The sequence below is a fragment of the Rhinatrema bivittatum genome, chromosome 13 (genome assembly GCF_901001135.1).
Source record: "Rhinatrema bivittatum chromosome 13, aRhiBiv1.1, whole genome shotgun sequence".
Taxonomy (NCBI): Eukaryota; Metazoa; Chordata; class Amphibia; order Gymnophiona; family Rhinatrematidae; genus Rhinatrema; species Rhinatrema bivittatum.
In genome coordinates this window covers 51,549,917-51,576,352 of record NC_042627.1, presented here as the reverse complement: position 1 = coordinate 51,576,352, position 26,436 = coordinate 51,549,917, and the positions used below count along the sequence as shown (strand labels likewise).

General features: G+C 42.0%; 1 protein-coding gene across 1 annotated transcript in view; it reads right to left on the bottom strand.

Annotated features, from left to right (window-relative positions):
• Window positions 1-26,436, bottom strand: part of WDR72 (WD repeat domain 72) — a 340,497-nt gene that overhangs the window by 165,189 nt on the left and 148,872 nt on the right. The window contains exon 14 of the mRNA XM_029574500.1: window positions 3,131-3,336. Within this exon, the coding sequence (XP_029430360.1) occupies window positions 3,131-3,336 (206 nt within the window). The remainder of the gene's footprint in view (window positions 1-3,130; window positions 3,337-26,436) is intronic.

Genomic DNA, 26,436 nt, shown 5'->3' with positions numbered 1-26,436 from the left:
AGACACAGAACTAGACTTAAAGAGCACAGAGCATATGCACAGTAGTACCCAAGGGTCAGAGGGGTCACAATAAAGAAGTGGGCATCAGCAAAAGATGCATCATTAATAAGGAATGCAGGGATATACAGAGCGGTGGAAAAGAAACAGTCATTCCAATAAGTTGACTGGATATGTTCTATGTACTGACAGGCCCAATTGAAAGTAATTGTTTATGAGATTATCAAGGCTAATTACAAACAGTGTTTCTAAAAGTACTATGGCTAATTTAGAGTCAATGTCAGAGGAAGTAATAGAGCTAGAAGTAAGACAGTGTAACTCTTGGTTTAAGATACTCTGATGGTTAAGGGTTCTTTAATGGATAGCTGATCAGATGGCATCAGGCCCTGCATTGGGCCTGGGTCCGGTGTCAGGACCCTGCCTTGGTACCAGGGAGGATACTGGCCCTGGCATTTTTTCAGGTGGGAGGGGTGAGTGGTGGAGGCAGGAGGCATCAGGAAGCTCTGTTTCTATTTTGTTTTGTTTTTTTTTAATTATTTAAATGTTTATTTCATTTTCTTTAAGAGCTATGAAATAAACATTAAACAAAATGAAATTTGTGGGAAAAACCACCCCCAAAATTGAAATGAAAACAAAACAACATTTTTTTTTCTTCCCACCACTAATGCATGTCAGTGAATGACCCGGTTAGGAGAGTCTGGGTCTCAGAGTAACAGATTCATTGAAGAAATGGTGTGCTGTTGAAAACAACGGTCATTGTAAAACTAGAAAGTCAATGATTGCCAGTGTTTCTAGGAAAGCTAACACTTACCAAAGTCGCACCCTTACCAAACATTTTCCCTGTCTCCATCTGCTGGGAGATCTTTGCATTTTTAGATCCTCCTCAGGTGCTGGCCATCCTCCTTGTTTTGGCATTGGTCAAGCTCCCTTTTATAAACTGGTTTGAGCACATGCAAATTCTCTGTTTGGCTGTTGTATTGATTTTGGGAGGTTTGGAGCTGTTTGCTGGTGACCCCCAGCATGCCCCACATCCTACAAAGTTTGGGATAACAGGGAGAAATCCTATTTTTGTGCCCTCATGGATCAAGAGGGGTTTTTCCTGTTGGAGAGAAGCAAAGAGGAGGGATTTTTTTTGTCTTACAGAAAACTGGGCCTGTTATTTTTGTGACCTGTCCAGCTTGGAAGGGAAGCTCCCCTTTCTGGAAGGAGCAGGATTGAGACTGCATGTCTGTCTACCCGTCCTGTGGGTTTGCAGTACTCAAAGATTTATTGGGCCAAAGAGAACTGATTGCGGTTTATCCATATTTTTTTGAGGGGAGAAATTAATTTGGCCGTCACCTTCCTAGCCCATCTTGAGAAGCAGTATTCATCTTTTTCCCCTATCACTGAGAAAAAAACACAGATTCCATTTTGGAGATCAACAAAGAGACGGTAATACTGGAAGTTATTTTATGTTTTTTTTAATGATGATGATTTCTGCCATTCTTATTTGGATTTTATTCTTTAAGTTGCAGTAAATATTTTTTGTTTGAATACCGCTCCCAGTTTATTGCCTGATTTCTGAACCCTCCTTTTTGAGAACCTGATGGAAGAAAGCTTTCTACATGAGTACCATTGGAAGTGTGGTAGTGAGAGACTGTGAAAGTTCCCATCCCCAAGAGCTTAGGGCCCCTGATGCTAGTCCTTCTCCCTGCCAGCTGGACCTTGGCTTCCTGGGTGCTACTGCAAAGAATTCATGAAAAGAGTGAGAGATCTGGGAGTGAGTGCGGCCTTGGGACTCTGTGACCCCTGTATTAGGGACCTGTAACCCAAGAGGGAGTTAACTATATATATGGAACTGCTAAAGCCAGAGCAAAGGTTGCATCTTCATTACATATTGCTGTATTCTTAACATGTTACTTGAATGTTCTTGTCATAATGCATATCACTAGTATGTTCTTAGTGTGACACTTCCATGTTCTTACCATGATATTAGTATGCCATTTGTATGTTGCTTTTATTTCCTTAGCATATTGCTAAGATATTTTTATTGTGTTGCCAATGTGTTACTAAACTAATATGGACACATCATAATTTCTAATAAAATAGATGGTATTTCGGATTATAATATTCACAATATAATTCACTGCAGATGAGTGATTATATTTTTGCAGGACGTTTTAGCATATGTAGACCAAACTTAAAAATATATATGAAACTTAGATATGCACTTAAGATTTTTTTATTTTACCTGATCTGTGAGATTTGCAGTTGCCCATTTTTAATCTGGTTTCCCTCCACGTTACTGGCCTTATTAAATCAGCATGTCTGTGAATGTCACCCCCCTCCAATAACTTTTGAAGCATAGATAGTAGAGCACCTTCATGACCTCCTGCTTGAAATCCCTGTGTCTTTCTCTCTCCCACAGTGAAACAGACCCAGTTAAGCTCAGTTGAAGTCTCAGGGAGCTCAGAGCATGCAATGAGCATTTTCAAAACTGCCCTGCTATTGGTTGATATAATGTCATTGGTTAATAGTCATAGCAATATGCAAATATCTGTACCAGAGAGGAAAATTGGTCATCATGCAATATTCACACATTTTCTTGTTTAACTTTAAGCCCTACTGAACAACCTTTGTGGATCCCAGTGCCAGCTCCTGTAATCTCACTAGATCTGCTGTAGGTTATGGGAGTCAACTGTGATGTACCTACTTATCCACAGCTTTTAAGTGGGCAGTGCCACATCATCAGAAACACAGTATGTTACATTGCTAGCCTTTCAGCTTTCTCAACAAAGGACAACGTCAAACACTAAAAACTGAAAAATGTAACTGCTATACACTGATCAGCTTTAGCAATTACTTGACATGGGTACTGAGTGATCCCATGACCCTAACTACAGCTGCATTAAAGGGTTATTCTCATTCTATATCAGCATTTTGGGAGAGGAGGAGGGAGTACATTTGGCACAAAAGTGAACATTGAAATACAAACTGTATAGTGGGAACATGTGTAGCAGCTTCTAAATATTCTCTGCACAAAGGTGGTGCTTGACATACTGCATTTTAAAACATCATTTTCCAAAAGGCACATCAGGCAATTGGATACAAACTCAGGCTCTTTAAATTTATTTAGGAATAAGGACTTGTTTACCTTGTCAGAAGCCTTTTCTGGATGTGAAAGACTGTATGACAGTGTACCAAGTTTGTAGGAACTTGACGCCTTGTAATTTGGGCTTTTAATTTTTTGTACATCTTGAGAGAAAGAAAGAACAGAATCCGCCATTAAGGCATGGGAATCTTCATAAGATGTTAGAATAGCTTTTGCCATTTCTCCTGTTTCATGTCGTTCCAAAGTACCTGTGAAGAAAGAACATTCAAGAGTACTTTCTTACTTTTAAGTTATAATTTTATTCCGTATACAAAGTACAGAGATTATTAGCCATCTAAGCTTCATAAGATAAATGCAGCATTATTTTATATACTCCTTTTTCTCAAGCCTATTCATTTTTAATGTGAAACAAAAAATGTTCCGTATTTATTTCACATTTTTAGACTTCCTCTCGCAGAAGGCTACAAAGCAGCTCACAACAAAACATAATCACAGCACAATATAAACAGACAAAACAGACAAAAATGAGATTGATCAAGGTTTGCTGCAAAGAGCCAAGTTTTACATTTTTTTTCCAGAAAGCTGAAAATTATCTATAGAAAAACAAGAGAGCGTTAAGGAATTCCAGAGTTGCAGGTGTACATAGAAATGGGTAAAATATTCCCTTTAACTGGGCACCTGTTCAATAATGATTTTCTTCCCTTCTTTTCATTCATATGGAGGTCAGGAATTAGTCTCTGATAGGGATGTGAATCGTTTTTTGACGATTTAAAATATCGTCCGATATATTTTAAATCATCAAAAATCGTTAGGGCCACGATACAATACCAATTCCCCCGATTTATCGTTAAAAAATCGTAAATCGGGGGAAGGGGGAGGGCAGGAAAACCGGCACACTAAAACCCCCTAAAACCCACCCCCGACCCTTTAAATTAAATCCCCCACCCTCCCGAACCCCCCCAAATGCTTTAAATTACCTGGGGATCCAGCGGTGGTCCAGAACGGCGGCGGTCCGGAACGGCCCCCTCAATTGAATCCTGTTGTCTTCAGCCGGCGCCATTCTCCAAAATGGCCGCCGCAAGATGGCGGCGGCCATAGATGAAAACGATTCGACGCAGGAGGTCGTTCCGGACCCCCGCTGGACTTTTGGCAAGTCTTGTGGGGGTCAGGAGGCCCCCCCAAGCTGGCCAAAAGTTCCTGGGAGTCCAGCGGGGTTCCGGGAGCGATTTCTTGCCGCAAATCGTTTTCCGTACGGAAAATGGCGCCGGCAGGAGATCGACTGCAGGAGGTCGTTCAGCGGGGGTTCCGGACCGCCGCTGAACAACCTCCTGCAGTCGATCTCCTGCCGGCACCATTTTCCGTACGGAAAACGATTCGTGGCAAGAAATCGCTCCCGGAACCCCGCTGGACTCCCAGGAACTTTTGGCCAGCTTGGGGGGGCCTCCTGACCCCCACAAGACTTGCCAAAAGTCCAGCGGGGGTCCGGAATGACCTGCGTCGAATCGTTTTCGTCTATCGCCGCCGCCATTTTGCGGCAGCCATTTTGGAAAATGGCGCCGGCTGAAGACAACAGGATTCAATTGAGGAGGCCGTTCCGGATCGCTGCCGTTCTGGACCACCGCTGGATCCCCAGGTAATTTAAAGCATTTGGGGGGGGGGGGGTTCGGGAGGGTGGGGGATTTAATTTAAAGGGTCGGGGGTGGGTTTTAGGGGGTTTTAGTGTGCCGGCTCACGATTTTAACGATTTTCACGATAGTTTACACACCCAAATGGCAACAATACGATTCCCTCCCCCTCCCAGCCGAAATCGATCGTTAAGACGATCGAGGACACGATTCACATCTCTAGTCTCTGAGGACTTTCAGGACTATATTGAAACAATATTATGTAAACTCATAGAATTACATTGTGAATAGTATATATTTTAAAGATTTCTTTCAAATTGTCTTGGTAACTTGCCAATACAATAAAATACATCCATTATTATGATATATAATTAGACTGCGATTCTGCAAAATATGCAGGAGTAAATTTCCCTGGAACAAATGATGATCCCTGCAGAAGGTGGAATATCTTTGGCAATCTCTTGATAGGTGGTTATTCAGCAGCTCAGGAATTTTGTTGGATAGAGGTCGTAGTGAAAGCGAAACACAGAGCGAATCAGGCCCACATGATGTATGCTCCTCGCTACATACGGGGGTGGAACAGCTCCCCTATGAGGAAAGGCTGAAGAGGTTAGGGCTGTTCAGCTTGGAGAAGAGACAGCTGAGGGGGGATATGATAGAGGTCTTTAATATCATGAGAGGTCTTGAACGAGTAGATGTGACTCGGTTATTTACACTTTCGAATAATAGAAGGACTAGGTTGCATTCCATGAAGTTAGCAAGTAGCACATTTAAGACTAATCGGAGAACATTTTTATTCACTCAACGCACAGTTAAGCTCTGGAATTTGTTGCCAGAGGATGTGGTTAGTGCAGTTAGTGTAGCTGGGTTCAAAAAAGGACTGGATAAGTTCTTGGAGGAGAAGTCCATTAACGGCTATTAATCAAATTTACTTAGGGAATAGCCACTGCTATTAATTGCATCAGTGGCATGGGATCTTTTTAGTGTTTGGGTAATTGCCAGGTTCTTGTGGCCTGATTTGGCCTCTGTTGGAAACAGGATGCTGGGCTTGATGGACCCTTGGTCTGACCCAGCATGGCAAATTCTTATGTTCTTATGTTCTTACATTTCATTCAATTCCATACATTCTGATGTGCAGAGGTCTGGTGAACATGTTGGCCCTGACAAAAACTGAGTTCTTTGCAGGCTATGGTACTTTTTCATGGGCTAGCACCAGAATGATCTTAAAGTGGGAGGGACTCATGAGGAGGAGAGAGGAGACTCCAGCCGCCCAGCTGCTTGTTAACATCCCGTCGGGGATACCCTGTGCAGGACTGACTCGCCGTGAACCAGCTGGAGCTGGTAAGCTCATCTAGGTGGGCGGAACCAGGTGACATCATCAGTGGCCGACTGCCATTTAAAATCGAAGGCAGTGCGATTGAGAAGTGGGGGACTCACGAAGAGGAGAGAGTAGAGTCCAGCCGCCCAGCTGCTTGTTAACATCCCATCGGGGATACCCTGTGCAGGACTGACTCGCCGTGAACCAGCTGGAGCTGGTGAGCTCATCTAGGTAGGCAGAGCCGGGTGACATCATCAGCGGCCGACTGCCATTTAAGATCGAAGGCAGTGCGACTGAGAAGTGGGGGACTCATGAGGAGGAGAGAGGAGAGTCCAGCCGCCCAGCTGCTTGTTAACATCCCATCGGGGATACCCTGTGCAGGACTGACTCGCCGCGAACCAGCTGGAGCTGGTGAGCTCATCTAGGTAGGCAGAGCCGGGTGACATCATCAGCGGCCGACTGCCATTTAAGATCGAAGGCAGTGCGACTGAGAAGTGGGGGACTCATGAGGAGGAGAGAGGAGAGTCCAGCCGCCCAGCTGCTTGTTAACATCCCGTCGGGCATACCCTGTGCAGGACTGACTCGCCACGAACCAGCTGGAGCTGGTGAGTTCATCTAGGTGGGCGGAGCCGGGTGACATCATCAGCGGCCGACTGCCATTTAAAATCTAAGGCAGTGCAGCATGCAGCTGCCGCCGGCGTGCTGTCTAAGCCGCACATGCCGAAGGGGCGTGCGGCTTTGTCAGGTATTATTTAATTTATTTGTTAAAAAATTAATGTTCTTTCCTATATTTAAACAGCTGGGATAATTGAATTGCTAACATTTGCTATCTCTTTCAACCTATATGATGGGAAGGAAGAGAAAGGCAAAGATTTGTACGTCATCTCCAATTTCAATTTGGGGCCCGATGGACAATCATGTCTCACAACAGATTGGAATGTCAAGTGAGGACATGAGGGAGCAATTCTTTCTGTATCCCTCAGTCCTGGTGAGGGACCAACATTACCCCCTCAACCTCCTGTAAATCCATTGTTTGATAATATTAATTCACAGATTCTAAAGTCTCCTCCTGGGATGCAATTGGTGAATTCCAAAACCACTAGCCAAGAAGGTTTGTTAACATCTATACAAGAATCTGTGAAGGATAAAGATGAAATGCTTATGGGAGAAAACAGGCTATTTCAACAGCCTGTAGAAATTCCCAAGAGTGTGTCTATGGTAGATTTATGGAGGATGATATCTAAGCTAGACTCGAATGTTTCGCAAATAAATGCCTCCTTAACTTCAATTGTAAATTCGAATATAATAAAAATTGATGAGCAGGATAAAAGGATTGTTGATTTGGAGAAAACATCAGGAATATTGTCTGGGAAAGTTCAATTATTACAAGATACAGAGGGTATCCATATTAGGGATAGCTTGGCTATCCATAAAGAACTGGAAACCATTGAAAACATGTTAAGAAAGATAAATCTATGTATTATAAATTTCCCAAAGACTAGGTTACTATCTCCATTTGAAATGTTTAAAAAATACTTAAAATATGTATTATTATATACGGAAGATAGTATACCTCAGTTATCTAAGATCTTTTATTTGGATAAAACTAGAAAGGGGAACAAGGATAATATACAAAATGTAGATCAGACTGATATTGAAACCCTGGGAGTGTCTACCTTCCTAGAGGAGACAGTGGATGTTATACATAATAGGTCAACACTCTTTGTAACTTTTGTCCAGAAATTGGATAAAGATACAATCTTTGCTGCTTTTTTTAAGAACAAGGATATAGCATTTTGTGGACAGAGGATCTTGATATTTCCTGATGTCTCTAGCTCTACGCACGTAAGACGGAGACACTTTCTTTCCCTGAAAGGTAAATTAGTTGCACTGGGTGCAAGTTTCTTTTTTAAATATCCTTGTCATTGTATGATTAACTATCAAGGGAAAAAGTTTAGTTTTTCGGATCCCCTCCAATTAGAAACCTTTTTGTCAGATAGAAATCAGGGTAATGGTAATGAAAATGGTCCATAAAGAATAATTACTCTTCTAACTCCATGTAAAAATATGGTAGCATAATGGTTTTCTAATATGCTGTGTAATTATTATGAGTTTTGTTCCCCCCTTATTATGGTTGATTATGTAATAATTATATGTGTTATGATATAATCTTTGTGAAATTATAATCACATGATCAATATATTGTTACCTTTACCTATGTTTAAAATCATGGAAAATTAATAAAGTATAAATTTAAAAAAAAAAGAATGATCTTAAAGAAGGGTTGCCAACAGTCCAAGTCGACTAAACAGGCTGATCTGGTCCTGCTTTTGCCCCATGGCATGCATGGAATTATAGTTCCAACTGTCGAAGAGAAATCAATGGGACAATCAGAACTACAGCTCCATTCATGCAGTAGGGCAAAACCAGGTCTGGATCTACCTGTACAGGCGAACTGGTGTGAATTGGCAACTCTACCAATAGATGATGTTCTGCATGAGTTTCCAAGATCTCATAGGTCCTTTCATAGGAAAAAGCTGATAAGCAACATGCTCTTACCTCCTCTTTAGGTAATTAGAACTTAACTTAGCTTTTTCCCTCCAATAGACAGAGAATGGGAGAAAAAAGGCCCTAATGTAGACAATACTTGGATATAATGCAATGATATTTGTTATTAAAATAAAATCCTCACTGTACACACTTAAAACTATTTCCTAAAGAAAAAAAATTGTATGGCCCTTATTTTTCAAAAGAGCTCCATTGTATAGAAAGGATATTTTGGAGGCTGTGAGATACTGTATTAGACCAACAAAGATTGGGGCGGATTTTAAATGCCCTGCACGCGTAAATCCGGCCGGATTTACGCGCACAGGACCTTCACGCGCCGGCGCGCCTATTTTGCATAGGCCGCCGGCGCGCGCAAGTCCCAGGGCTTTGTAAAAGGGGCGGGGAGGGGGCGTGTCGGGGGCGTTCCCTAAACGACATGGCGTTTCAGGGCGGGCCCCGGCGTTTCGGGGCGGGCCCGTGGGCGTGGCGCAGGCCCAGGGGCGTGGTCGAGGCCTCTGGACCAGCCCTCGGGTCGGGTGACAGCGCGCCAGCAGCCCGCTGGCACGCGCAGATTTACACCTGCTTTTAGCAGGTGTAAATCTGCCAACAAAGGTAAGGGGGGTTAGATAGGGCTGGGGGGGCTGGGTTAGGTAGGGGAAGGGAGGGGAAGGTGGGGGGAGGGCGAAGGAAAGTTCCCTCCGAGGCCGCTCCGAAATCGGAGCGGCCTCGGAGGGAACAGGCAGTGCGCGCTGGGCTCGGCACGCGCAGGTTGCACAAATGTGCACCCCCTTGCGCGCGCCGACCCCGGATTTTATAAGATACGCGCGGCCACGCGCGTATCTTATAAAATCCAGCGTACTTTTGTTCGTGCCTAGTGCGCGAACAAAAGTACGCGATCGTGCAAATTTTTAAAATGTACCCCATTGTTTTTAGGTTGTGATACCTTTTAAAAAAGCAACAAAAGATGTCATAGTCCAGGAGCTTTCAAGACTAGTCAGGCCACTTTTTCAGAAAGCTCATGTATGAGAACAGCTTTTGTTGGTCTTTTATCACACCAGTTTTTACTCCAGAACTCTCTATTATCAGCCCACCAAAAAAATCTATACCCACAGATATTTTGCATAAACTTTCAGAACGCTAGTGGATCCTTTTTCACCAGAACCCTATAAAAGTTGCATGTTGCTTGTAATAAAATGTGAAAACACGCATAATGCTGTTGTTTTACTTACAATGACTCAGTTATAAATCACAGTGCATGACCTGTATGCTCTTTTTGAATTTGTAATAAGAAAATTGGGAAAAATGTAAATTTGTAGTCAGATGTGACTCAATTAAAAAAACCCAACTCAGATCTCTTATCATTTTTCTCTGCACAGGAGATCTGATAATCTTAAGAGAGTAAATTCTACAATAAAGGGGTGTTGTAGCACTGAATTAAATTAAAATTAAAATAAACACAAACTATGAGCCTGAAATACTAAACAGTTTTAGTCATTTTGTATTTCTGAGAAAAATGCTTAGTACATAAAATACACTAATAGTCTCCTAATACTGTCACTCGAAACATAAATAGTACAAGCTGTACATATAGTAACCATGAATGATCCTATAGCAAAATAGTGTATCTTTGTCCACTTAAATTTTTTTTACCTTATATTGGTTGTGTATCCAGCCCCTCCTCTCCTCTCCCTCCAGTTCCTACTCCTTCTCTCCTCAACAGGAATTCCTATCTATTCCTTTAATAGACCCTATCTTACCAAGCATGACAAAAGCCAAGACCTCCAGCCACATGGTTTCTGACCTGACTATTAATGTTGAAGGGCAAACTGCAGCCTCTCATGTACAAAAGGTCTAAATCAAGAGTATTTTTTTTAACATTAAGAACTCCCCTTGGATGAGAAATAGGTCTTGCAGCCCTCAATTAATGCTTGATGATATGACATCCTCCTTTCAGATACGATAAGAGCCATCAAATATACATCTGAAACAAACAAACCTCAAGATTTTATTTGGCTGCATATTTGTTGATATTTGTATAAATGATATCTTGGTTTCTCACAGAACCCCAAAAACAATTACAAAATACTGCAAGTACATTAGTTGTATTTTTAGAGTAGGTGTTAAATATGCTAAGCACAGAGACAGTACATTTATGGAATATAATAGCATAAATATTCTTTAGAGCTCGAACTTAAAATAGGTCATTTCATGGCAGTAATTGGTTTATTCACAGTATAATTTGCTAATGCCAGATTGGTGCTATGATCAGATCGTGATGCTTTGGAGAGTTGCTGAAAAGTTCTATAACAGACATTAGTATGGGGGAGAGGGTTAAAATATTATTGATGAATCGACAATTATAAAGTCAAATGATTTTAAAAGAAGGATGATTTAAGAAAATAATCTGAATCTTCTCTTCCATTGTGGTAATTTCTCTGATCACTACAATGGAATCATCTACCGTATTTAGAAACCATACAGATGTCAGTGTTATAATGAGGTTTATTTTTTTTTTTGTGGGTGCTTCTTTCATTAGGCAATGAAATTATGTTGCACAGTTTCATTATTTCAAGCCTTGAAATCAGTGGTCAATATTCACATGAATGACAGCCAAATCAAATAGTATCTCTTACAGAACCTGGTGCATCTGAGAAGTATCATTTGACATTTATTATCAATTAGAGTATAGAAGTTCATTGTCTTACTCACATGTACTCTATAGAGATCAACCTAGTACCTGCTTTCTAATAAATCCATTTCACAGTTACTGAATCTTTGGTCAGGGATTTGATCCTAGAGTTAGCATACTCAACTAACTAAATATATCATAAAATTCAACCTGACGTAGATTAAATATAACTTTTGCTTTTACATACATTCTATTAGAGTATATTTCACATTGCTGAAAAGGGAACTTTTAATATCACACATAGGCAGTGCATCTGCAAAAGAAGATTACTAGGTGCATTAATAAATCCACAACAGAGCTCTGAATCAGGCTAAAGCTTTAGGCTATACAGAATGCATTTAAAAAGGCAGTGACCACTGTGACCTTGACCCTAGCTATAACATAGCCTCCAGCATATAAAAAGCAACTGCAGGATTTATCAGATGGGCCATACTAGCTCACTCAAATCTAATTCTGACCAATGACCTGGAGAAAGACAGAGAGAGAAAGAGTAAGAAACAGGGAGAGGAACATTGATGGGAGCTGTATATCACAGAAAATTTGCAAGAACAAAAGGGGGTCACAGTCACAGTGATAAAAAATGATGGCCACCTTCTGCAGATACTTAAAACATAGATACAGAATTAATCACCAGGTTTAAGTTGTCACGCTTTGGGAAGTTTCATTAAAATATATAAATTAGAATGCTACCTTGTATAGGAAAAGAAATATAGATATCTTATGAGAATTAACAATTCTAGGTACACTTGAAAATTAGAAGAAAAAAATTGTGAAATAAATGTAAAAAGTTTTAAAAAATTATAATCAGTCTAGGCAAGAGACCATTACTGTAAATAAAATTCATATACATAATTATTATATTAAAAAGATATGTTTAGATTAAGGTAACAATCAGTAAAAATGCAAAATAATGATATGAAAAATATAAAAATACAAAACAAAAATTGTAAACTAAGTGGTCATAAGAGTTTAACTACCAATGTGACATTCTAGGGTTTATCAATGTCTGGCTTCCTTTCCTAATCACTTAAACTGAAGGAAATAATTCCCATTTTTGCAAAATAATAAAATCACATTTAGGTGCTGGGCAAAAGCAGTTCGGAAAGGCTCCAGGTCAGTTCCTTTACACTGTTGTGAAAGAGTGTATGCCTTGTGGTCAAGGATTTCATTTCCGGCAACTTCTCTGAGGAAATAAATCGCATAGACAAAGAATCCTGCGAGCACAAACTTGTGCAAAAAAACCCAAAACACCGAGGGATGCTTGTTTGATCCTTAAATTTAGCACTTTCAGATAGGAGACCTGCGGTGCAACATCCTTTCCCACTACTAGGTGCATTTCCCTTTCCTTCTTCTTTCTGTACAGTTTTTCTACTTATCATGCCCCTACTTTCCCCTGAAACAAACTTGGCCTTTGGTCTCGGCGTAATCAGCCATCGCTGAGCACAGTAACAGAACTTTCAAAAACACAAATCACGCTTACTTATACTGCTATTTTTGGTGCTCCTTGCACATACAGGACAGAGCAGGACAACTGTGTATAAACACAAAAAGGAGCAGGGCCTTCTGCTAATGTTTACAAAGGACCATGTAAGAATCAGTCTGAAAATATATTTCTGCCATATGCTCCCACAAGCAAGAACAAAAAAAGAGGCATATAATCCTTATCCACTGACCTTTTTAAAGATAAGATACCAACTGCTCAGGAAACAAAGTAGTATGGATAGAAAATTAATAATCTCTTTGTCAAATCTACAATTAAGTGGTACACATGTTTAATTGCAGACAGTGCTTATTTTTACAATTAGGATTAAATTCAAAGTATTGATTTTCAGATCTGTGCCAAAGCACACAAAGGCATATGCTGTTGATGAGATACATATAGCCATAGCCAAAGAGATACCCTACTTTGTTGGATACATTCTACTACATAGGTATAAACCAAGGAGAGCAAGCTGAATCGTTCTCAAGAAGCTAGAGAGCAGCCGAAGATCTGGGAGGGTTCAGGAAGAGCATTCATATTCTATCACCAACGTGCAGAAAGAATACACGTACTTTTTACGTGCAATAGTTTATTTTAATGTAGGTTTACTGCAACATGTATGTAGGTAAAACCTTCAGTCTTTGACATGTAGACAATAGACTGCAGTATTCGATTATAAACTTCACTTATATTCATTCATCCAAGCCTTTCATGTGTAATTTGTGAGCCCTTCATGTTATCAGCAGCAAAACTTCAGTGAGTGAAAAACAAAGTAATTTTCTTAATGTTCTGTCTCATTTGATCACTCAGACTATTTCACTCTGGATATTAACACTTGCCTTAAAGGCGGCTGATGCCAATGTATATTTTTAGTATATGACATGGATGCACTCTGTGTTTTCACTTGCAAAGATAAGGACAATCAAGCTGAGTTTCAGAATGTGAGTTATGGTTGCACGAAAGCATAATATATTATCTCATGTTATGACATCAGTCTGGAAGAAAATCCATTTAAAAAATACACGAGTACAGAACAAGGTATTTCAATAAACTTTTTGGCATTCCTTTTTCACTAATTTGTAGGTATGTGCACAAAAAAAAAAATGTTGTTTAGTAGTTTGTGTCATTCCATTTGGGTGTTTTTTGTTTCCGGGGGGGGGGGGGGGGGGGGGGGGGTTGTTTTTTGTTTTTTTAAGATTTGAGTTTTTTCATTTTAGATTCAGAAAATAGTGCAATAACTCTAGCAGCAGTGATTGTAGTGTTGTCCCATCTACATCCCTCCCACTCCCCTTGCTCCTACCACCCCCATCACTTCTAATTAACCCATAACCATACAGGCATACATTCTTAATACAATGGAATATCAACAAACATGGATAAAATGGGCCATGACATCATCAGCTCACGACCGCTGCTCCCCCTCCCCCTGCTGGCCAGGAAAGGAAGATACCGGATGCTTCTTGGTCATGGTCCTTTAAAGGGAGCCACGAAGTTATCCTCCCGCGACCACTCCTCCTACCCTTCCCCCCCCCCCCCCCCCCCCCGGCCATGCCACTGTCGCACCGGGTGGCAGAAGGAAGGGAAACCGCACCATGGGTCGGACTCAGTTGGGCCGCCAAGCATGCAACACAGTTATTTGTGGGCTCCATGCACGGGGCTTTGGCCCACTCAAGCTATTTGAAAACAGTGCATACTATTTGCAAATAACATTCACAATTTTCTGAAGCCAAAAAGAAGACTCCAGAGGTCTCTAGAGAACCCTCTGTCCCACCCACTCCTTCATTGCCCCTGGAGGCAGCCATTTCCCCCCAAAAAGTAATATTTTGTAAAATAACCTCCCTAGTCACAGACCCCCACCCCCACCCCAGGCCTGCCCTTTGTTAATAAATACTCTCCCCTCTGAGAGTCAGTGTTCCTACAGCCCACCCCAGGATGAAATAAAAGCATGTCCTAATGCCTGCTCTGAATCCCCCTAGGGGAGCGAGAGGAGGGGAGGCAGCAGGGAGGTGGAGGGGTAGCATGGACAACTGTGCCCTCTGGGTAGGAAGATCCTTTGAAGTTGGAATATTTCTTCAGAATTCCTTATTACCTATGAGTACATCTAGTATACTTAGATGTCTACTCTCTTTCTTCCACAGGTCATCAACAGAAAGAGAAGCACCAGCTAATCCCACAACTTCTATAGTCCTGGTAGAAGAAGTCCAGGAGAAATCACCAGCCAGCTTGTAGAAGCTCTCTGGGGCACAACTTGGGGGAGAACCTAGACGTTTAACTCTCCAGACCTGAAGGAGGAACAGCAGGAGGAAAGCACTGAGCTCTGCCTGTCCTTCAACTGGCTTACGATATCCCCATCTGACCCAATCCATGTGCTACCTACACCAGGCACCAGTGCAGCCCCCTTTATACATGTTTACTATGTCAGATACATTTTCTGAAGTCCCTTGTCTGTGAGTCATGACTAGATTGTAAGATTCACAGAGTAGGGCTTATCTTATTCTTATTTGTGCAGAACTATATATGTCTAGAAGAACTCTAAAATTATAAGAATTAATGATAGTAAACATTTTTTAGACAGAGTATATAAATCAACATTGTTGCTAAAATGTTGATTAGAATGCCTAATCATATCGATGATAATCAACTCAAGTACAAACAAAATTATAAATCACTTTGACTTTTTCATCCATCTTGTCTGTATTTTACTGATGTTGCACTGAGGGGAACTTTAAGAGCTTTTACTGTACTTCCTCAGAGAACTGGTTTCTACTTATTCCTTCTACCTCCTCCCATACAATAAGATATAGCTATTTATATATGTCTTAGGGACTCTGGTTTTCATTCAGGCTTTTATTACATGATCTGAGGTGTTGGAACCATGATCATGAGTGCTATCATACTATGAAATAAAGCTTTTTTTAAATGATTTTCTTGGGGAGATAATCTGATTTGAAGGAACCAGAAATCAATAACTTTCTACAATCAAACATTTCCAGTTCTACTGAAAGAAAGCTGGAAATGTCATAAACAGATGGAGGTGTTACAAGACGTGCAAAAAAAGGCCCATGCCCTGAATCTGTGCAACAATGCCCCCAGTGTCATTCATTGCTCACTGCTGGTGCCACTGTCAGAACAGCTAATGCCTTCTGGCATTGTGAGGCTCTCAGTGAGTTTCAGCTGGCTGGAGAGGGTACTCCCGCGCTGGTATTTATTTACAGGTATTTAGAAAATTCAGACACCATGCAGATCAGATCCACTGAAATCCATATGTTGTTGGAAGTTCTTGGCTGTTCCTGGGACTGGTGCAAAGGTAGTAGGCACTGTAGCTAAACCTTCAGCCTTACACCCTTCCCTCTTCTACCCCCTATTATCGTTCAATCACATAGGCTACCACCCCCGAGATTTTGATAATTAAACTCAACAATCATGATGACCCCCATTACCACCTCTCCCACAACAAGCTTGTAAAACTGAACATACAGAAGACAATTTTAGATATCTGGCTAAATGCCAATCATTCTTGAATCCCTTTTTAAAAATCTGTGTTACATTGGCCACCCTTCAATATTCAGGTACAACAGACAATTTAAATGATAGGTTACAAATTACTAGAAATAGATCTGTAATTTAATTTTTGAGTTCTTTCAGAACTCTGGGGAGTCCAGGTGATTTGTTACTCTTTAGTTTGTCAATCTGCCTTTTTATATATTCCAGGTTCAGCATGATTTGTTTCAGTTCTACCGAATCACCATTAAATGCTGTTTCTAGCATGGGAATCGCCTCAAAATCCTCTTCAGTAAAGAATTCATTTTGTCTTTCCACTATGGCCTTGTCTTCCCTAACTGTCCTTTTTACCCTGGATCATCTAATTGACTCTCTCACTGGTTTTTCTTTATTTAGATATATTTTTAAAAGTTCTTGTTATGAGTTTTTGCCTTTTCAGCCAATTTCTTTTCAAATTCTCTTTTTGCCTGCATTATCAATATTTTACATCTAACTTGTCAATGCTTATGCTTTTTCCTGTTTTCTTCAGATGAATCCTTTTTCCAACTTTTGAAAGTTCATTTTGCTAAAATAGCCTCTTTCACTTCTCTTTGTAACCATGGCTCAGGGTGTTGATGTCACTCTTCTTGCTGCCTTGCTCTGCATTTTTGCTTTGCCCATCTCACAGTGCCTTAGGTTATGATGCCTCTGTTTGGGCTCCAGGATTTGAAGTGTTCTTGCCACTCTTGGTTCTGCTTTGCTCTTCACAGTTACCTTGAGTTATTGATGCCTCTATTTGGTCTACTTTGTCCTGTCATGGTGGCTTGGGCTATTCATGCCGTTATTGGTGCCATTTAGCTGCACTCTTTGAGTATTCTTCTTTCTACTGATGATGTCTGCCTGAAAGTTCCACCAAACTTGAAACAGAAAACCCCAGTTTTTGAGTTCAAGATAGGATGCCTTGTTTTGTCCATTGATTTTAATGGGAAATAATAAACAAAAGACACAAATGAAAACATGTTTTTTGTTTGAATCGAGCAAATCATGGAAGCAAATCAACTGAAATTATAAGAACTTAAGAACATAAGAAATTGCTATGCTGGGTCAGACCAAGGGTCCATCAAGCCCAGCATCTTGTTTCCAACAGAGGCCAAACCAGGCCACAAGAACCTGGGCAATTACCCACCCAATTAACCATCAGTAGCATGGGTAATTGTATCAGTAACAATTACCCATGCCACTGATGCAATTAATAGCAGTGGCTATTCCCTAAATAAACTTGATTAATAGCTGTTAATGGTCTTCTCCTCCAAGAACCCATCTAAACCTTTTTTGAACCCAGCTACACTAACTGCACTAACCACATCCTCTGGCAACAAATTCCAGTGCTTTATTGTGCGTTGAACATTTTGGGCCAGGTTTTTAAACTTATGCGCAGGCGTAGATTTGTTCGCGCAACCCGGCATGAACAAATCTACGCCCGATTTTATAACATGCGTGCGCAGCCACGCACATGTTATAAAATCTGGGGTTGGCGCGCACAAGGGGGTGCACACTTGTGCACCTTGCGCCCGCCGAGCCCAAGGAGAGCCCCGATGGCTTTCCCCGTTCCCTCCAAGGCCGCTCCGAAATTGCAGTGGCCTTGGAGGGAACTTTTTTTGCGATTCCCCCCCACCTTCCCCTCCCTTCCCCTATCTAGCCCACCCCTAGCCCTAACTAAATCCCCCCATTACCTTTTGTTTCCGAAGTTATGCCTGCCCGAGGCAGGCGTAACTTGCGCTCACCGGCTCGTCATCCCCGACACAGGCTGCTGTGCCGGAGGACTCAGGACCGCCCCCGGACCGCCCCTGAACCTCTGCCACTCCCCTGGACTGCCCCTGACCCCCGGATCCGCCCCCAGACCGCCGCCATGCCCCCGGACCCACCCGCTTCCTGCCCCTTTATCGAAGCTCCGGAACATGTGCGGGGGGTCCCTCAGGGTTCCTCCCTTTCCCCTACCCTCTTCAACATTTACCTCTTACCTCTATGTCATCTACTTACTAAACTAAACCTAACTCACTATCTCTACGCGGATGACATCCAGATACTCATCCCAATCTCAGAATCCTTACAAAAAACCTTGGCTCACTGGAACAATTGTTTGCAACAGATCAATCATCTTCTCTCCAGCCTTTGCCTCATTCTTAACAACAACAAAACTGAGATCCTAATCATCAATCAAGACATCAACATCAAACTTCTAAACCCAGCTGACCTACTCAACTCATCCACTCCCATATTAAATCACTCACCACATGTTCGAGATCTAGGTATCATGCTAGACAATCAGCTCAATTTTAAAAAATTCATAAGCACAACCACCAAAGACTGTTTTTATAAGTTACAAGTCTTAAAAAAATTGAAGCCTCTTCTTTATTTCAACGATTTTCGGATGGTCCTACAAGCCATTATTCTATCAAAAGTCGACTATTGCAATTCGCTTCTCTTTGGCCTTCCATATTCATCCATCAAACCCCTCCAAATGCTACAGAACTCTGCAGCCAGAATCCTTACCAATACGAATAAAAGAGATCACATCACCCCCATTCTCAAGCTCCTCCACTGGCTGCCTATAAAGCAAAGGATCCTATATAAAGTACTCACCGTAATTCATAAATCCATTCACAATATCTCTCCTCTTCAATTATGTAACCAACTACGCCCTCACTCCTCCTCTAGACCCATCAGAGGAGCATATAAAGGCACACTCTATGTACCTTCAACAAAATCCTCGCATCATAAACGTGCCATATCTACAGCAGGCCCCATTCAATGGAATGCGCTCCCACCAGACATTCGGCTTGAGTTCTGCCACTCTTCATTCAAAAAAAAACTTAAAACCTGGCTCTTTAACCAAGTTTTTCCAGGACCATGATCATCATTTTTTCCCCTCCAACCAGCAAGAACATATCTTCTTCACAAACCCCCATTTTCCATACCACTACCTACTTCGGTATCTAATCTCTTGCTGCAGGACACTTGAGACTTTCTCACTTATACGTTATAATTTTTATGCTCAATAAGACCTGTCAACTTAATTGTTTAAGTCTTTTTTTTTTTTTTTCTCCTTTATCTTTTGGTCATCAATGTTACAACGTTATTGTTAAATTTTGAACTTATCTACACTGTTCCAAGTTTCATAACCTTGTTCTATGTAATGCCTTTTGGCAATTTTCATGTTCTGTTTCAATGTAAACCGATGTGATCTTTATTTCATATAGGAACACCGGTATATAAAAATCTAAAAATAAATAAATAAATAAATAAAATCCCGGGGCTTGTACGCACCGCCGAGCCTATGCAAGATAGGCTCGGCACATGCAGGGGCAGCTTGGAGCAGCTTTTCAGGGGTTACACACGTATCATATGCGTGTAACTGTTTGGAAATCTACCTCTTTGTCTATGCATATCCCTATCTGCTATTGTCTCTTTTTCTTTTGATAAACATCAATCAGGGCCACTGTCCATGGTCAGATTTGGCTGAAATTTGTTAGACCAGATAGATTCATATTGGCTAATTTTAAAAGGAATGCGTGTGCACCCATAAATGCATGTATCGGCGTGCAAGCAGTGTTACACTGCAATTTTATATTGTGCAGGCAAGTTCATGCGTATCATTTAAAATCCCCCTGCCACAGCTATATGTGCATGTAATCTTAAGAGGTGGCTTGAGTAAATGTCCTTGGCATATTTCGCTAGAGCTTTAGTGGTTTTTACGCATGTAAGCAGGCAGCTTTTAAAACATGCTCGCTCAAGGAAAAACTAGTTTATCCAATTAATCCACCAGTTTGTCCAGTTGATAATGAGGTCTTCAAGACTCCTCTGGTTCTTCATGTTATAAGCCCCCACTTGACCCCAAACCTTCATGCTGTGCTGAAAGCCCTAAAACTCAAGATCTCTAGACTTGTTCCTCTTCAGGACCTGCAGCAAAGTTAAGCGGATAACATAGGGACTTGCACCATGGTCAGCTTTTTTAAAATTCGGAGTTACTCTCCTAAGTCTTAGAAACACCCTTGCCCCGCCCCTTTTCCACCTCCTTATGCACTCATACTTTGCAGATTCTTAAAATCTGCGTTGCTTGCATGTGGCCCGTATACTTGTGTATGTGGCCGTTTTTGCGTGAGCAACGCTTTTAAATTCTACCTCTTAGGGCTTTGTTTACAAAGCATTTTTCCCATAGACACAGAATGGGAAAAAAATCTTACATAAATAGATCCCTCAGTAAGTGTCTCTCCTGTCAAATTTCATCCATATCTATCCATGGAGCGCGGCCTTCATACATGCATACAAACAGACAGACACCATAATGCTCATAGGCACTTTTTAATACTTAAAGAAATGCACCTAAAAACTGGTATTTCCCTTGGTACAAACATCTGTGAAAACCAACACTAGCATTACACAAAACCTTGGTAATGCAGATTGTTATGGGGTATTAATGGAAATTCTCTATAATATTTTGTGCATGTAGCCATGGCATATTGTAACATTTCCCAGCTTATGGCAATGCAAGTATGACAATGGTTGAGATGATCTGTTTGTACAAGTCAGCACTTAGAGTCCTGCTTCACCGAGGCTTTGATACAGAAGTGTACAGTGCACAACATATTTCACTGACTGCAATTCAACACCATTAAAACATCTAGGACAAAACTAGTAGCCTGTCAAAAGTACAAACAACTACACTTTCTTCCACTATGAATCAACAGCAACCACACTGAATCACCTGTGTTACCACAGTTTAGACAGACATACTCAGCTTTAGTTTTCCTGACTACACATTTGTGAGTTTTGCAATTAATTATCTTCCATTATTACTGATCATCAATTAACTGAAAAGGCTGCTGAGTCTGTGAGTGTGCTGAAGAAGGCAGAATTTAATGATATAATTTGAAGCTGGTAAGGTTGTAAATTTCTCTCTTGTTAATAATTAAAGTAGATAAATTATGTGTTTATTTATCACTTCCAGAAATATCCTACTGTATTCTCTGCACTGCAGTATTAGCTAATCAGTTACTTGGCAGGATCTGAGTTAAGCTATTGTGTTGCATTATGATTGTAATACCCTCTTACAGTCAGAAAGACTTGATCGGAAATAACCTTTTCCCATTCTGTGCCTACAAAAAAAGATATTTGTGTGTTTATGAAGCACCCTTCACAAGGTGTACAGAATGTACACAGACATCTCAAACAATGAATACACAGGACCATGAGAAAGATTTGGTCCGAGGAGTTTAAAAGAAGGCCAATATCAAGAAATGGGATTTTAGAGCAGGAGCAGAAAGTGGATAGAGGAGAGGACTCTTGAATGAATAGGGGGAGAGGCATGCTAAATGTATGGGAGGGAAAAAGAGCTGTAGGCATACAAAAACAAGTCACCCACTTCACTTATAAAATAACATAGAATTCAAGCCATGAAGTATGAGCTGTAAATAACTAATGTGGATTATACATGCGCTTGCTACAACCAAAACTAGCTATAAGTGGCAATTACAAATTGTCAAAAAATTTAATGTAGACAGGCCTTCATACATACCAGGTGACCGTCATAGAACAATTTAGTAGAACCTTGTTTATCGGTGGTCACTTATGTTCTGCATCAGTTCTTCCCAACTGTTTTTGTTTCTCGGCATACCTAGCACAGGGTTCACTTTCTTGTGGCACACCAACCACTTTCTCTTCTCTTTCCTTGCCCCCATCCCTTTGCACCATCACCTTCTCCCCTCCCTCTTTCCCCATCCATCATAATAACCCCTCTCCCCTGCTATCATCATATTCTTCCCTTCCCCCACCCCCCACCCGCTGGCATCATCGTCATTATCTTCTCTCTCCCATCATCTCTTCCCCTCCCCTCATATTATCATCACCATCCCTCTCCTTCTACCCCACCATCAACATGACCTTCTCTCTCCCTCCATCCATCCTCACCCTCTAGAATTTCATTCCCCTTCTCTCTCTACCTTCTCATCCCTGGCAACACCATCATCATCATCACAATCTTCCCTTTCCTTCTACCTTTCCCATTCCCTGGCATCATCATCACATTCCCTCTCTCCCTCCACCTCTTCTTCTCACCCCAGCATCTTCTTTACTATCTTCACTTTCCCTCTACCCTCTCTCTCACTCCCTGGAATCATCACCTTCCCTCTCCCTCCCTATCTTCTGCACCTCCCCCACTATTATCATCATGCTTTTCCCTCTACTCCTCTCCCCCACTCCCTGCTATCATCTTCCCTTTCCCTCCATCTCTCTCCCCCACCCCCAGGCATTATCATCACTTTCCACCACCTCTTCCCCCTACCCACCTACATCATCATGACCTTCCCTATCCCTTCACTCCCCAGCATCCTAACCTTCCATCTCTCTGCATCTGGTATCATCAACTTCCCTCTGCCTCCACCCCCTGGCATCATCACCATCCCTCTCCCTCCACTCTGTCCTTCACCCCTGGCATCATCATTATCTTCCCTCTTTCTCCCCCCCCCCCCCCCCCCCCATGCCAATCACCTTCTCTTTCCCTCCACCCCCTGGAATCACCTGCCTTCTCTCTCACTTCCTGGCATCAACATCACCATCATCATCATCTTCCCTCTGTCTCACCCCCTGGCATCATCACCTTCCCTCTTTCTCCACTCCTCTTCCCCACAAATATCATCATAATATTCCATCTCTCCCACTTCTTGTCATCACCTTCTGTTCCCTTTCCTTCCATCCCCTGGCATCACCTTCTCTCAACCTCACTCCTTAGTATCATCGTCTTCCCTAACCCACTACCTCACCTCTTTGAAGCATCATCGTTCCTCTCGCCCATCTTCTGGCATTCCCTTCTCTCTACCCCACACCTGGTGGCACATTCTGCTGTCCCTTTCAACTCCCTTTGCCAATCCTTGAACAGCAGAAGTCTGAGAGTAGGCTTACCTATGGGCCAATACAGAAAACTTCACGGGAGAGCGGGCAAGCGCCTGCTCTCCTGAGCGCACGATCCAGTAAATAAATTTATGGAAATGAGGGCCCACAGTAAAAGGAGGCGCTAGGGACACTAGCGCGTCCCTAGCACCTCCTTTTTGACAGAAGCGGTGGCTGTCAGCGGGTTTGACAGCTGACGCTCAATTTTACCGGCGTCGGTTCTCAAACCCGCTGACAGCCACGAGTTTGGAAAACGGACACCGGCTAAATTGAGCGTCCATCTTCCAACCCGTGGGCCGTGGGTAGATTTTACATTTTTTTATTTTTTTTTTACTTTTGGTGCCCCCGACTTAATATTGCTATGATATTAATTGGAGGGTGTACAGAAAGGCAGTTTTTTCTGCTTTTCTGTACACTTTCTCGGTGCCGGAGGATTTACACGTGTAATGGGCCTATTTTAAAACCACCTTATGTTCTATAGATCAAAATCTATTAAGGGACCAAGTTTTAAAGATTATGTGTATCAAGAAATGCAAACGAGCTTTTTTTGATAATGGGACAAAAATGTGGAACAAAATAAATAGGGGTTTGTAGGGAATCAGCTGAGGCAGTGGCTGGCAAACCATGCTGACTCAGCGATTTCAATACATCTTCACTTCCTTATCTCTGACCTTTGCACTGAGTGCAGCAAGACTAGCATATCTTAAAGCTTTAGCTTATTATTAACCCCCACTGCCTAAGGAGAGGATATCTGGCTGCCACATAATCAGCTGCAGGCAGAAGACAGACACATATATGGTATAGGCTTCAGCAGCCAATGAAATGATCTGTACGCACCTCCTGAGCCAATGGTCTAATGACATGTCTGTATGCTATGGCTAAGAGAGCCAATGATGTGATGGCACATCTGTATGCTATGGATGTATGTACAATAAAAGGGGGACCCACAGGAGTGTTCAGCCCTTTTTGCCATTAATCCTGCCTAATGTGTCTTCATTGCGGCAACATCTGGTGACCCCGATGTGATGGCCCCTGCTCACTTGGCTGGAACAGCCTAGATGCGCACCGCAGCAGCAGACCCACTCCCGCAATCGTAAGTATATTTCAGCAAGTTTGCTTCCAACATTCGTGAATATGGGAGGTGAATTGTCAGCTCAGCAGACGTGTCATGCAAAAAAGCTGCAAAAAATAATAAAGAATCATTATTTCATCACCAGGGGAGAAATAGCACAAGTCAGAATAGGGGACTTAGAAAAATTGATAGGTGAAATAGCCTGCCAGTGTCCATGGTATCCAGAGGCTGGTACATCCAGGACTGGATTAAGATAGGCAACAGTCTCCATGCGCCTCCACATGCTCCCATACGGCAATTGTTACTCTGGCAAAAATGCACAGAAGTGATAGAATATCTGGGGACATCACTGTCCTCTACCACGGCTCCCGTGGCTTCCTCTGCGTCCACCTCAGAGGAAAAACCCCAGGAAACTAAAGACACTGAAATCAAAGAAGCTAGCCTCCCTCCACCTTACCCACAAGCCCCTTCCCCACCAACCACCAGCTCCCTGTACCCCCAGCTGCCATTGCCTGCTACAGTCGTTGATTCTGCATCACCGATTTGTCCAGGTAAATTACCATCTCAAACTGCTGCTCCCTGTAACGATTTATGTGCTGCGGTCAGCATGGGGTTTCATCTAGAACAGGTGAATGGAAATCTCACAGGGGAGGAATTATTCGAAAGTATTCAAGCATTTCCCATCATGGAGGTGCCTAATGCCCAGGGTGAGATTCAGTATCAGTGGTCAGCACTACCTTATACTATTTTAAGGGAACTTCAAAAGAGCATCACAGAAACAGGCATTCATTCCACCTATACTCGTGGGATGTTAACGGAAATTGCGAATAGCTATAAATTCATTTCCCAGGATTGGAAAGATCTGTCCCGTATGATCCTTACCCCTGCTCAGTATGTGGTCTGGGATTCAGCATATCAAAGGGAAGCCCTCATGGCTGGTACTGCCTTGGGAGGAGCATATTTCCCTGACCAACTTTACGGGGTGGGACAATTTGCAACGCTGGAAGAGCAAGCAATGGGGACGCCTGCCACTGCCTTTCCAGCGATCACTCGCTGTGTGACCAAGGCCTTTAAGAAGTTTCCTGTTTCTGGTAAAGCCGCAGTCCTGATATCACATTGGCGTTACAAACAAAAACAGTACCAACATGAGAGAAATGATCTAATGAGACAGTACAATGACCTGTTGCAAACCAGAATAAACCAAGTGACTGAGCAGACAAAGCAAACCTGGAAGGAATGTTTATCATGGGCCTTGCTATTCTGTTGCAGGAAGCCTGCATATTTAGAGCACATTTCCCCACAGGCAGTGTTCCCCCACCCATCAGAGAAAGATCCAGTGTATGCAGAGCCTTACATTGTAACTATAGTGAAACTGGGACAGGACACTGTGTAAACTCAATGTGAAATGGTCCCCTTTGACAAAGTTAAATAGGACCAGATTTAGGATGATCCCTTACTCTGAGATTTATTTTTGTAGCTATTGCTTGCATTGCCAGTGCACATAATTTGCATTTTTACTGCAGTACTCATTTTAGGACAAAGTAAGTTAAGATTGAATCTGTTTACAAGAGATCAGCAAATCCTTGCCAGTCTTATTGTCTCTGGTTGATGTTATCTAGTTATGTTATCACTTGCTGGTACATTTCTTGTATAAGGATTTTAGTTTAACTAAGTTAATGTTATACAGTGCCACTTTCCAGTTCCTCTAGACTTGAAGGATTGATTCATTGAATGGAGTTCTCTCCTCTGTTTATTTTCTCTTGAGAAATGCTGTTCTGCATTCCTACACTAGCCCTTCCTCTCACTCTGTCTTTCTGTTGTTAACTCTTGGTTGCCACTCATGGGGGGGGGGGGGGGGGGGGGGGGAGGGAGAACTTATGAAAAGAAAAACCTGGACTTAGTACTGCAGTTTCTCTCCCTAATTTATGTATCTGTTATATCTATGATACATTTCTTTATCACAATATATACTTCATAACTTTCCTTCCTGAATTATCTGCCCCAACTGTGCGTTGCAGCTTTCAAAGGGGGGCACGAGACAGATCAGATCTCCTGCTGATCCAAACCTCTTTTCCCTCAACCTTCAATACTGAACTATTTTAATACTTTCAAACTTCTTTAATACTGAACTGAGGTTACTGACAAAGACATTTAATAGTAGTAACAGTTGCTTTAGCGTGTAGCAGACAGAG